This window comes from Cibotium barometz, chromosome 10 (genome assembly GCF_041138505.1).
Source record: "Cibotium barometz isolate CiBa-2024 chromosome 10, ASM4113850v1, whole genome shotgun sequence".
Classification (NCBI taxonomy): domain Eukaryota; kingdom Viridiplantae; phylum Streptophyta; class Polypodiopsida; order Cyatheales; family Cibotiaceae; genus Cibotium; species Cibotium barometz.
Genome location: NC_141055.1, coordinates 50,210,719 through 50,224,358, shown reverse-complemented (window position 1 = coordinate 50,224,358; position 13,640 = coordinate 50,210,719). Strand labels below are relative to the sequence as shown.

Here is a 13,640-nt window from a genome sequence, read left to right as displayed (position 1 = left end):
CCTCCCTACGTGCACCTCAGCATGGAAAGACGCCTCGAGAACATTGACATACCCTCTTCTCTATCCACCACGAATCTATTCCCACTCCCCACCTCCCCTTACGCCACCACAACTTGACATTCCAAGCTTAGCACAAGCTCTAGGAAGGGGAGTGTCACAACAGTTGCACCCAAAACATCACATACAAAACCTATGTGGTCAAAAATTTTGAAACTTTTGCCAAAATTCCACGAAGTTGGAGACCTCGTATTCCACATCAAGGTCTTTAACCAAATCTATCAGGCATTTGAAATTTTCTATAATGCAACTAAAGTCCATCTCCTTGGACTCTACCTTGAAGGCAAGGCCATGCAATGGTTCCAATCCTTGGACCCTAACAAAAGCACTTTCAACGCAGTGAGAGAGGCCTTCATTCTCGGATTTGCACCCTACGGGCCCAAATGGAGCCTCGTCATTCGACACTTCAATTGGAACAAAAAGCATAGGAAACATTACGCGACTACATCGCACACATAAAGTACCTTGATTTGTGTTGCGAAGAGAGGGAAAATTTGAGTGATAAGCAATTAATGAACCTTTTCTCTTGGGCTTGCATAATCTAAGGCTTCACAACCACATGTTGGTCAAGGACCCCTCTACCTTCGATCAGGCCTGCAAATGGGCGATCTTTCTCGATGACAACATACGAGAAAGCTATTCCACACCACTGCGCTAATACCACCCCACAACTCATTTGTAACATTACCTTCCTCTCCTCTCGGGCCCCAAGCCTTGCTGGTGGCACCGTCCCAAACTAACTACTCACATAACACACCACCATGCCCCTCTCCACTACCAATCTTTCCATCCCAACCGTTGCCTCTCCGAGAAATCCCGATTGCTTATGGAAAGATCCCAACCAGGTCCATTGCTAAACCTATGGAGCCCATGCGGTTCGCCACCCCCACCAAGGCACCCCTAACACCTCACCTCCCTTTGCCTGTGCCTCACATGGACCCTAAACCACTTGTGCACTATAAGTGCACCCGTAAGGAAACCACCTCTTCTGTGTTTCCTCAGCCATGAACCCCATAGAGTGGCAGACTACCCTCAAAAGAAACCTCTGCCATCCCCAATGCAACCACAATGTCATGGTTGTGGAATTGACCATTACTATAAGGATTGCCCTTTGCAATCAGTTTCTCATTTCACAGTCGAAGGCATGCCGTCCCCTCAATGTGTTGTGGGAAGATATCCACTGTCCCATTGAATGTCGTCACACGATTGCAGGCCAAGCTAAAGAAGGCCACAGCCCAAAAGAAACAACGTTCTAAGACATTGGCCATGGTGACAATCGGGTTAGCATCCACACAGGCTCAACAAAGACCATATCCTCCTCTCCACGAGCGATGATCGTGTCGAACTGCCCCCCCTGTAGCGCCCAATAAAAACTCATAAAACGGGAAAAATGGCTGGCCACATATCCTAATGCCATCCTTGAGGAGCAACGCCTTCAGGAGGCCCAAGCACTGGTAGAGCAATACCAGTCTCAACTTGAACTGCTTTTATCCTCCTACTGCAACTACCTCTTGACCTCCACACCTGTCAAATAAGGACCGAATTGAACTTCCATATACTATTGTTGCTAGTCCACCCTATGATCTAGGCCTTGCCCCTCAAGAAGCCTCTACTCATCAATGCGACCTGGCGAGCCTCTCTACCTTCCTTTCCTCCTAAATCCAATGCCCATTGGAACCTTGTTAAAAGGTCATCCAAATTTATGGAATGACCTACGAGATTGGATGGAACACAAACAATAGGCTTATGTGGACGAGGAAGCTCCAGATTTCTCGAATGAATCTGAGCCCCATTATCCAGACTTACTCCATCACCACCACCCCATGACCCAAAGGTGCACCAACAATTCACGTCAATGCACTGGGACACTACTTTGAAGGTGATGACACAAACATAGCATTGCCCATTTCCTATAACGGACATGTGGTCAAAGGCATCCTAGATGGAGGTGCTGGAGTAAGCATCCTTACACAAACATGCTGGGAAACTTGGGATCAACCACACCTTGATCCCACTACATTAGTGATCAACCCTTAGGCCTAGTGCATGACCTCAAGGTAAAAGTTTGTGGCATGACATTCCACCTCACATTTGTGGTCATGAACTTTCGTAACCCCTCCTATGATGCCATCTTGGGTTGGCCCTTCATGAGACAAACCCGACTACTCCATGACTGGGACCTGCCTCATGTCTACCTCCACAAAGCATCTCAAACGCTTAAGGTCAACTTATATACCTGGCACTCACATCCCATGGCCAAATCTCCACTTATTGTGTAGAATCTGTGACTACCGCTAGGAGCAATGATCTCTTGGTTTGTGACGCTTGTCATCAAGCCCTTGATGATGCACAGGTGCCATGCACCTTCTGTCCATCATGATGAAGTTGACCACGATTGGCCGAAACTCCTTGCTACACTTGACACCCTCCTAGATCGCAAACTCGGCATACAATTTGTGCTCCCAAGTGGCCAGACCATTCATGAATCCTACAAGGACATTGTCTCGCTTAACACCCTGAGTGTAAGCGTAGCTCCACAACCTGAAACAACCACCCTTCGGGTTTGGATAGATTTCCCCTTTGGTAGAAACATACAACAAAAACGTGTCTTTCTGTCTCCCACAATGAGCCACAATCTTTTGCCATGTAGGTCTCTCTAGGCAAACCATCTCTGAAAACTTCCCATGACAAAATTCAATTTGCTGTGGGTGGACAACACATACAAAGCCTTGGGTCCTTTACACAAACTGTACATATTGTATCTAACCCATTGGCTTGTAAGTTCTGTGTGGTTCCCATAGGTGAGATAAAGAAAGCCATCATCCTTGGAGGAAGCTGGGTCTAGAACATTACAAGTACAATTAACTCAACTAATAACACAGCTACCCTCGAGCTTCCCCAGGGCAAGGTAATAATGATCCTCGGGGGGACAGAGAGTGCATCAACTCTGATCCTTTGCCCCCACAAACTACTTCCACAAAGGGTATTCTCACATCCTCCGCAACAACTGGTAAGTCTTCCACTGTCCCTGAACTACCACCAGAACTCAACCCATTAAGAATATGGATTGGTCTACAATGGTGGCAAGTCCACATATACCCTATGGTCCACACCAATCTCATATTCTTGGAGGCGTGGAAAGCTCTTGGAAAACCCACATTAACAAAAGAAAACACTTATATTCAAATTTCACATTTAATGCGTTTAATGAGTGTTGGGTATTTCAATCCTAAAATTTCTATTAGAAATAACCAATTGGAGTGCACGGACCTTCATCACTCGGCAGCGTTGGGTGCCCAAATGTCTCTTAGCAACCCAAGGCTTCCACGATGGCAATTCCATCATTTGGCTCCAAGGCATACTCCTCAGTAGTTTGCCCAAACCACACCCACCACGCCAATACTTGTCCAATCGACAAAGATGGTTTGACGACCAATGGTAGGCAAGTTCCCTCCTCCTCTATAAAATCCTTTGGAATTGCCCACACTCAACCCATGGGCACTCTAAAGCTCAATTCGCCCAACCCTTTCAACCCACGGAGCCTCCTCCACGAAGCTCCACCCGCCCCTCGACTTCATCACCACACCAAGGGGCAGTGCTACACATGGCTGAGCTTATCCAACCACTGAAAGATAAACTCAAAAGTAAGCTCACAACTCTAGCCACATGGGCCACTTAGTACAAGACCCTCTTTAGGGGTGCTGACCAATAAACACATTAAAAAAAAAATCTCTAGGTGATTAGGACCATGGGCACACCTTTTGCCTCGCCCATGCACAACACCTACAAATCTCATTGGGCTTTGTCGTCCTATGTGCACACACCGCATAAATCTTCATCATTGACAGCCATCTAGGTATATCTCTGGATGGGGGGACCATGGTGTGTGCGCATGAAGATTTATGCGCACACACCGCATAAATCTTCATCATTGATAGCCATCTAGGTATATCTCTAGATGGGGGGACCATGGTGGGTGCAAGCCTGGTCCATGGTACGACGACCCATCACGTGGATCTTCTTAATCACTCCTACTGCACCCAAATAACTGTGCTTCATGTCTCATCAATCCTACCCAAAACTTCTTCTTCGGCTCAACACCTATGGATCCTCGACATCGACTACCACTCCTATCGCATAGGATCCTAGATCTCCAATGACAAAATAAGACAAAGCATAAAAAGAAAAGAGAAAACATCGCAACCTCATGTCTCAACATCCACAGAAGCCAAGATACCCATCACGGTGTCTTGACAAAGATGCTAGAGATTCATGAACATCGCCATCGATATATACAGCATCTCGAAGCGCAAGCAGTCTCCATACGTGTTGCCTCCTTGTACCTCCAGAATTCCCCCCTTGCCAATTGCTTACTAACCCTATTGTTTTACTAACTCCTCTTTAATCATACCACCTACCACTAGATACTGGTTGTGCTAGTCTTCTCATTCAAGTACTCCGACTCCTCTAATGATGATGTCCTGGCGCACAGGCGATTTAAAAAAACAAAATAACGAATACTATTGGGCACATACAAAAAAGCAAGCTCATAAGAGCCCATTAGACTAGCTAGATAATCACCAATACTCCACTAACTTCTTTCCATCATACTAACTCCCCCACCCCCTCTCATTTTCGGAGAGATAGGAGAACCAACCAAGTGCGACCTTCCCCATGTGCCTCACCAACCTCTCATCGATCACAAGGATGCAATCGACTTTAGGAAGGGGAGTATAGTAACCACATATTGGTTAACACATTCCTATGACAACTATATCCGCACACTTATGTAATGGGCGCCCATGCTATATTGTAAATCCCGTCATTTGATGAGGGAAATGCCCTAAAGACACTCCCAGGTATTCAGCTTCAAAGGATAGACAAGAGGATCTTGGTTAATTGCCCAAACCATAGAGAAAAGCCTTGTAACTATGTTTTGGGCGTCCCGGGTCACTCCCGAGTGGCCTAGTGGAAAAAGGCTTGGAACTAGAAAAGCCAATTTCTCTTGTTTGTAACTAATTTTCCCATTTGTGCAATAGAAGTGGTGTTCTCTCTCTCCCTCTCTTGCAACTCTAATCTAGCATGTGTAGTGTGCTTAGGGTTAGGGTTTGGGAGTGATTAGTGCTAATCACTTGTTTCCTCTCTCTCTCTCTCTCTCTCTCTCTCTCTCTCTCGTGATTAGGCTAACCAATGCGATCCTCTTCCGCAAAGATCCCACATGATCTTCGTGAGAGAGCTTGAATCACCCGTTGGATTAGAGCAACCGCCTCGGTGTGACAACGAGTGCGGGAGGACGACGGTGACGAGTGGCTACGGTGGAGCTCTTAAGCCATGCTCGAGCTTAGCGGATAGGAAACTTCCCATGACACGGTTAGGGTAGGGTTTCCTTAACAACATGTCACCCAGAGTATGTATGTAAGATTCGTAAGGAGTTGTATGGGCTGAAGCAAGCTCCACGAGCATGGCATGACAAGATTGCTGAGTATCTTATCACTATTGGTTTTCATATGGCAGATGCAGATTACTCTTTGTATGTGCGCAAGAGTGATAAGGGTATTGTGATCATCACCATCTATGTAGATGATCTATTGTTGGGGGTGACAACTTGGAAGAGATTGAGCATGTGAAAAGTCTTCTCAAAAGGAAGTTTGACACATGAAGGATTTGGGAGATCTGCGCTACTTTTTGGGCATTGAGGTCATTTGCACACCTGATGGTATTTGGCTGTCCTCCACAGAGACAGTACGTATTGGACATGTTGTCCAAGTATGGGATGGCTGGTTGTAACCCAAACTCGGTGCCATTAGATTGAAATGGCAAGCTCAGTGCAGATGCAGGTTATGCATTAGAGGACCCCACTATGTACAGGAAGATTGTGGGGAGTTTGATCTGTGTCACGATTAGCAAAAGCTAGACTTAAGTTACATTGTTGGCTTAGAGAGCCAGTTTATGCAAGTTCCGCGACAAACCATATCTTAACAGTGTGCGACGCACACTTTGGTATTTGAGGGCCACTGTTGATTATGCATTGTTTTATGCAGCAGGTGTACCATTGGAGCTATATGGGTACACAGATGTAGATTGGGCAAGTAGCGTCTCAGACATGAGATCTACCAGTGGATTTATGTTTTTATTGGGGAGTGCTGCTTGGGGTTGCATGTGGAGAGAAAGGTTGTCATATATTGTGACAATCTTAGCAGTATACAATTGGCCAGGAACCCAATTTTTCATGTGCGGACAAAACATATTAAGGTACACTACCACTTCATCAACGAGAGATTCTTCAGGTGATATCGACTTGGCCTACATCAACACCAGAGGATCAGGTCGCTGACATCTTCACGAAGGCCTTGGGAGCTAAGAAGCTCCGTAGATTTCGAGATATGCTTGGAGTTCACAAGCTGGAGTTGAGCTTGAGGAGGAGTGTTGAGATGTCAAGCTCAACAGAAGCTAACACCCATGAGGCGCCTGCAATTCCATTCGACATTTACATCACTGGCGGGTCTGGTAGATGGCACCGACATATCTTTGCTAGAGATTCTACAGCTGGATTACATTGACTAGTCCACAAGCTCCCTTCTCCCCTGCATCTTTTCAGACATTAGGGAAACAAACCAAATATATCTTATATTAATAACTCCATTTAAAAAAATTAGATGCTTGAAATAATATAAAGTAGGATACCATCAATGGCAACCTCTTCAGAGTTATTTTCTATGTTTTATAGGGACACTTTGAATGTGACAAGTACATCTATGACTTAGATTATTTAATCATATTTGCATGAAATATAAGAATAAGGATAGATTTAGAACCTTAAGAAGGGTTTAAATCAAAGAATAATTTTAATTTACTATTTTAAAGCCAAAGCTAATTAAAGCCCATAAATGCTATATATAAGGTTTAAATCTAAGAATAATTTTAACTTACTATCTCCACTATGTTAAATGTGTACCGTCATAAAGCTAGAGTTAATTGAAGCCCATAAATGTTATATGTAAGTTTTCTATTCATTGCTACTTAACTGAAGCCCATAAATGTTATATGTAAGGTTTCTATTCATTGCTACTTAACTGAAGCCCATAAATGTTGTATGTAAGGTTTCTATTTATTGCTACTTAGATGTTTTGAGGAGTACACTAAGGAGTTAAATGAAGCCCATAAAGCTAGAGTTAACTGAAGCCCATAAATGCTAGATGTAAGGTTTTTATTCATTACTACTTAGATATACTAAGGAGATTCTCTTTCTTTCATGATTTAAAAAAAAATGCTAGAAGGGACTCATTTCAGAGCACTCATTTGCTAGATTGGACTTCTTTTGGTGATGCTAGCAATATCATGTTTAAAAGGACATTAAATCGTAATGGTACATGGTTGTGAGACCAATAATTATACTTGGATTCCATTCAACCACATGTGATGTTTTGTGTGGAGTTCAACATATCTTTTAACATATCTTTTACATAGAGACTTATATCAATGTTGATTTGTTTTGTGACTATGGCATATGTGTGAGTTCCTATTTGTTAATTTCTCCATTTACTCTAGATAATAATAATAACTCCGTCACCATGTTGAATCCTATCTTCTCATGGGATTAAGTATGTCCTTATTTTGGATGGGGGTAGGTGAGTGGTGATGGTTGGAGTAAATGACATTTGTGAGGAGGAACGTTTGCAACCCATATACCTTTATCACAGTTACCACCTTTATCAGAGTCTCCACCCAGGTGAGTGGTGGTGGTTGGAGTAAATGACATTTATGTGAGGAGGAACATTTGTAACCCACATACCTTTATCATAGTTTCCACCCACATACCTTTATCATAGTTTCCACCCACATACCTTTATCACAGTTACCACGTTTATCAGAGTCTCCACCCCAGGTGAGTGGTGGTGGTTGGAGTAAATGACATTTATGTGAGGAGGAACATTTGTAACCCACATACCTTTATCATAGTTTCCACCCACATACCTTTATCACAGCCTGCACCCATGGCTTTTGCTCAACCACCTCTCTCTCTCTCTCTCTCTCTCTCTCTCCTCACACACACACACACACACACACACACACACACACATGTATGCACCCCATCATCATCGTCACCATGATTTACATATCCATATATACGTTTATTTATATATCTTAATACATCTTACATAAATTCAAATCTACATAATACACTCTATCTACATGAATACATGTATACATAATAGACTATACATATATGTATAATGGATATACATATGTATGTAGATAGTAATGTGTATATCTCTCTTTTACCACACACACACACACGCACGCACACACACATTACACACATGCATGTATGTATGTATGTATGTGTGTGTGTGTGTGTGTAATACACACACACACACATTACACACATGTATGTATGTATGTATGTATGTGTGTGTGTGTGTGTAATACACACACACACGTGTGCATGTGCATGTACGCACACACATACACACACCCCCCTATCATCATCATCATCATCATCATCATTATCATGATCTATTTATACATATCCAAATATATGTTTATTTATGTATCTTGATACATATATTATATAAATTCAAATATACATAAAACAAATAGATGATGATGATGATAATGATGATGTGTGTGTGTCTGTGTGTCACACATATAGACACTTGTGTCAAAACACACACACACACACACACACACACACACACATAAACCATGTAGGTATTTATGTGTTTATCTCTCTTTTACTACACACACACACACACACACACACACACACACACACACACACACACACGCACGCACGCACGCACACACACACACACACACACACACACACACACACACTCAAATTGGGTGCAAAGCTTGTTAAAGGCATGGATATGAAGAACAATACATGGAATAAGGAGGTTGATTATCAACTGCATGTCGAATTCTAAAGTTGGAAAGTTTGAAATCGACAATCTTATCATTGAAGGTCTTGTCCAATAGTCCAATAGCTGTTAAGATATCGAGCTCAACTAGTGCTAATGAACATTGATAAACCGCCTAGGTGATAGCTTCCACACTTATGCCATTAGGCATGGTTGGTGAGATTATGATTGATATACCACCCGTGGTGGTGTGGATGATAGGTTGTGTGACAAAAATATGGCATAATTATAGAGCTAGCTCATATAGTCGGCTTCACACTATGGACTGAACATTGTATGTTATAGCAGGAGAGTACTTTCCCTTATAGTATGTACCCTTATCTCTTTATGTTAATGGTTGTGTATAGTAGGAGAGTACTTTCCCTTAGAGTATGTATTCTTATCTCTTTATGATAATGGTTGTAAAGAAGAAAAGAAGATAGAAGAAAATTTAGTATCTCTCTCTTGTGTCTTGCTCTCTCTCTTGTGTGTGTGTGTGTGTGTGTGTGTGTGTGTGTGTGTGCTTGCTTGCAAGTAACTCAAGCTCTCCCTCTCCCTCACATTCTCTTTAATAGTATGTTTGGGGGCTTTGTGTCTAGGTGCATCACCTCCTCCCTCCACTCATCATGTAGAAAGGCTAGGTCTTGAGCAATACTTACCACAATCTTGTACCTCTCCTCACAGCACTGAGTTGGGCTCAAAGTTGTAAAAGGAGGAAATAGCTTGCACTTTGAATTTGAATTTTCCACTTAGAAGTTAACGCACCGAGGACTTTAGAGTTAAAATAGTTCAGTTAACGCACCGAGGACTTTAGAGTTAAAATAGTTCAGTTTTTTGTGCTTAGTATTTGTGCAATTTAGCGAATTCCATGGAACTTGTGATATAATGGTGGGCCCCCTTATTGCGTTAAACTTCATGAATTTCACTAGTTTTAGGATAAAAATTTGATGGGATTTTTTAAATCACACATGCCAATTCGACGGGACTAGTATTCTATAAGACTTCATGGGCTGATGGGCATCCCAATCTTCATAAATGGTACCGAAACTACTTTGCCTTTCCCGACGTGCGAGGCCTATAATCTTGACATTTTTGTAGTCCTTCTAAAAAGACTTCGCATTGATATTGTATATATGATGTTAAAAATCCTTAAGGTCAAGATGTGTAATTTTCTCTAATTTAGGTCTTAGGGCATAAGTTTTACTGGTATAGGTGGAAGCCCTTTACTTAAGTGCTTGAAGGTTTTTTTAAGCAATGAGATAAAGTAAAGGTAATGTTTGAAATCCAACGGTCCTTAAAATGAAAGTACAACTGAAACTGCATGAATTGAAAACATTAAATATTCTATTTAGAAACGACCTCCCTTTTACTAGGACAAGGATGAATTTCAAATGTAGTTTTTTTAAATTTACACATTAGAAGTTTTAAAAATGGTGTTTTTCTAACATTGCTTCACTTATAAACAATGCATGTTATAAAAAATGACTATACATCTATATATTTTATCGCTAGGACCTCCCAAAATCTAGCAAATATTAAAGCTTTCATCTTAATCTTATGAAAATAACAATTTCAAATATATTTTTTACATTAAAAAAATTCAAACTATAAAATGTAGGATTTATTTAAAACTCTCGACTCATGCAAGATTGTTATTTCTAAGTAGCAATGGATTAAAAATTCTCAGCTCATGTAAAATTGTTATTTCTCATCTTGTGAAAATATATTGTGGCTATTCTTGTGTCAACCATGTAAAAGGAAGGCAACTCTTGAAGGTAGTAAGTTTCGTTTACAAAAATAAGAATTGAAAAAATTAAAGAAAAACTTAGTCAACAAATATTAAATTTATTTCCTTCTTGTAGTAGAGGAGCAATAAAGAGAAGATGAGAAAAAGAGTGTGAGGTGCAAGTCTAGGCTAATGGTGGCTGCAAAGGGCGATAAATTTGTTGACATTAAATTGCCCATAATCCCCATAGTAGTCAGGGTTAATTTTTTATAACACATGTGAACACAATCAAGCTTAATGTTTGATGGGCTGTCATGCCCATTTTTTGGGCATTTGGGTCGTCAACAAACATTGGTAGAACTTGAAGGTTCCTATCATAAATTACACAAGGAATTGTCAAGAAAAACTTGCAAAAAGTAAAATGAAAGTTGTATGCCTCGAGAAGCAACCTTGAACTCTACAAATTTAATTCACATTGTTTACCTTTGGAGATTACAAGGTAAGGCATGGAAATCTATCTTGTCCATCTAGATACACCCCAAGCTTTTTCTTGGAGGCCACATGGGACATGACATTGAATATATTGAAGTAGGACAAGGCATAATTGAGGTGTGGGGTGGGGCAGGTGTCAAGGTAGTACCAGGTGTCAAGGTAGTACCAGGGGTAGGTGAGATGCCCTTTTAAATATTTGACAAATAGCAATAGGAATCTTCTAGAAATAAGTGGGGGGGGGCTCCTCTATATTTTATATAATGGCCTTCAAAACATTAGGGTTGTGTATAGAATTGTTGGGGCTTCTCTAATTTACTTTCCTGGTTTTCATAGTGAGGTTCTTTTGCAAGTTCTCTCGAAGGTTCAATTCACCCACAGTTCCACGCACAGAACAGAGCAACCATGTCTTCCTGCGGTGGCGGATGCAGCTGCGGCTCCGACTGCAGTTGCGGGAGTGGATGCAAGTATGTATGCAGACACCATTTTAACATATCGTCCCCGCTAAACTAGTCGCTTGTGCTCGGTGCAAGTATGTTTGAAATTTGCCTGCTGACTAGCTGCTTGATGTGCGTGGTGGTGGGCGCAGGTGTGGCAAGAAGGTGTTCGATGAGACTGCCCTCGATGCCCCGTAAGTAACTTGCTTTGACCTAACTGTGTGGGATTTGGTATCTCTGCCCTTGAAGGCCTTCCTAAGCGTGAGGAACCAAGCATTGAGGGCAGGATGGGTCGAGTTTTAGGTTAATTAGTCTGCCTGCAGACTCTTATGGAGAACTTTGGTTTTGTATCCTGACCTTCACCACATCTTTCTTGTGTATTTGATGTATGTGTAGTAACATTTCCATCCCCAAGCTCCTTACGATCTCTCTCCAATTTCATGTATGCTTATCTGGCCATCGTGTATGTATGCTATGTACACGCATACATACAAAGCATGTATTCATGTATTCATGTATGCTGGTATTGTGTATGTATGCGCTTAGGTGTGTGTGATAAGAATACATATGCACGTATCTTGCGCTTAGGTGTGTGTGATAAGAATATATATGCTATGGCTTAGATCTCGTACCTACATACATACATATCTCTCTGAAAAAAATAGCGTTTATTTCCCAAGCTACACGTATCCTCCTTATTCATGCATGCATTTATTGATATCTCAACTTTTCCATGTATGGTGGTATCGTGTATGTATGTGTGCGCTAAGCGTACATATGCTATGGCTTAGGTCTTACATACATGTGCACCTTCTTATCTGTATGTATGCACTCAGGTGTGTGCACTAAGCGTACATATGCTATGGCTTAGAAATCTTACATACATGTGCCCTACATATGTACGAAAAAAATAACTTACTTGCAACCTCCCTGTATACATATATTCGTGTATATGACATTAGGTTATCAATCTTGTGATTTGTTCATTCACTCTCTAATTGTCATGTCTTAACGTAGATTGTGATCTATTCGTTCACTCTCTTAATTGCCTGTCTTTACCTAGATCATGGTATCTTAGCATGTATTCAATAAGCTCTCCTATTGTCGAGTCTTAACGTAGGATCTATTCGTTCATTCTCTTATTGTTATTAACGTAGATTATGGTATCTTAGCATGTGTTAAATATACTTACACATCACAAGCTGTCTGTCCATGTCTTACGATTTATGGTTGAAACTTGAGTGTTCTAATAATGCAGCAATTGGACCTTCTTTGGAGCAGGAAGGAGGTGACTGTTGCTGGTAATGCGTGCAAGTGTGGATCCAACTGCCAATGTGCGGATCCCTGCCCCTGTGAGGCCGAGGCCACCAGCCAAAATACCTGCAAGTGTGGTGCTAACTGCAACTGCAACCCTTGCAAATGCTGAGGGGTCTTATATCCATGATAGAATGTATGTAGGAGAGGTTAGAATGTAGATGTGAAGGTGCCCGCGGGTTTTGATGGCATGGCTGTCTGCCCGCCCTCACCTGGCGCCCATCATCTCATGTAATCATCTTGTCTTTTATGTTGAATAAGAAAAACATGTTCTCGATAACAGTGGTTGAGACCCGGTCTTATTTCTTTTTGAGCAAGGTAAACCTTGATAGTACCGCTGTGATGGTTAATTAGGAATTCAGGAAGATCAACGCGTGAAATATCAACCCACACGATAGCCTAGTGATGTGGCAGGACATTTACTGTGACTGAACCAGTCTGCTATTGAGTCTTTTAGGTGCTGCTTCGCAGAACTATGGAGTCGAGGTGTATTTTTGGGGGGTAGGTCAGATTTTTGATTTTGTGTACTTTTCAAAGGTTTCAAGGGTAGAAGGGTAAGGGGTATATTTTAGGTAGCACACCAAAAGTTTTTCTTTTCGACCCTGTTTTTTGAACTTTATTGCTTACATTTAATGTCATATGTTGGAATTACATTTAAAGTTTCTCTCTCTCTCTCTCTCTCTCTCTCTCTCTCTCTCTCTCTCTTTCTCTGCC

The 13,640-nt window shown here is 41.7% G+C and overlaps 1 protein-coding gene across 1 annotated transcript; it reads left to right on the top strand.

Moving 5' to 3' along the window:
- The first annotated feature begins 11,400 nt into the window (after positions 1-11,400).
- On the top strand, positions 11,401-13,206 carry LOC147635017 (uncharacterized). Its single transcript, XM_086804270.1, has 3 exons — positions 11,401-11,642; positions 11,765-11,806; positions 12,894-13,206. The coding sequence occupies exons 1-3, from the start codon at positions 11,581-11,583 to the stop codon at positions 13,036-13,038; spliced, it is 249 nt and encodes an 82-aa protein (XP_086660396.1). The 5' UTR covers positions 11,401-11,580; the 3' UTR covers positions 13,039-13,206.
- Positions 13,207-13,640: the final 434 nt, after the last annotated feature.

Bases quoted from the DNA above. Each gene is read 5' to 3' on its own strand.
- LOC147635017 (XM_086804270.1), top strand. From the start codon at position 11,581: ATGTCTTCCTGCGGTGGCGGATGCAGCTGCGGCTCCGACTGCAGTTGC. The intron at 11,643-11,764 runs GTATGTATGCAG...TGGTGGGCGCAG, and splicing joins AGTTGCGGGAGTGGATGCAA to GTGTGGCAAGAAGGTGTTCG. The intron at 11,807-12,893 runs GTAAGTAACTTG...TCTTTGGAGCAG, and splicing joins GAGACTGCCCTCGATGCCCC to GAAGGAGGTGACTGTTGCTG.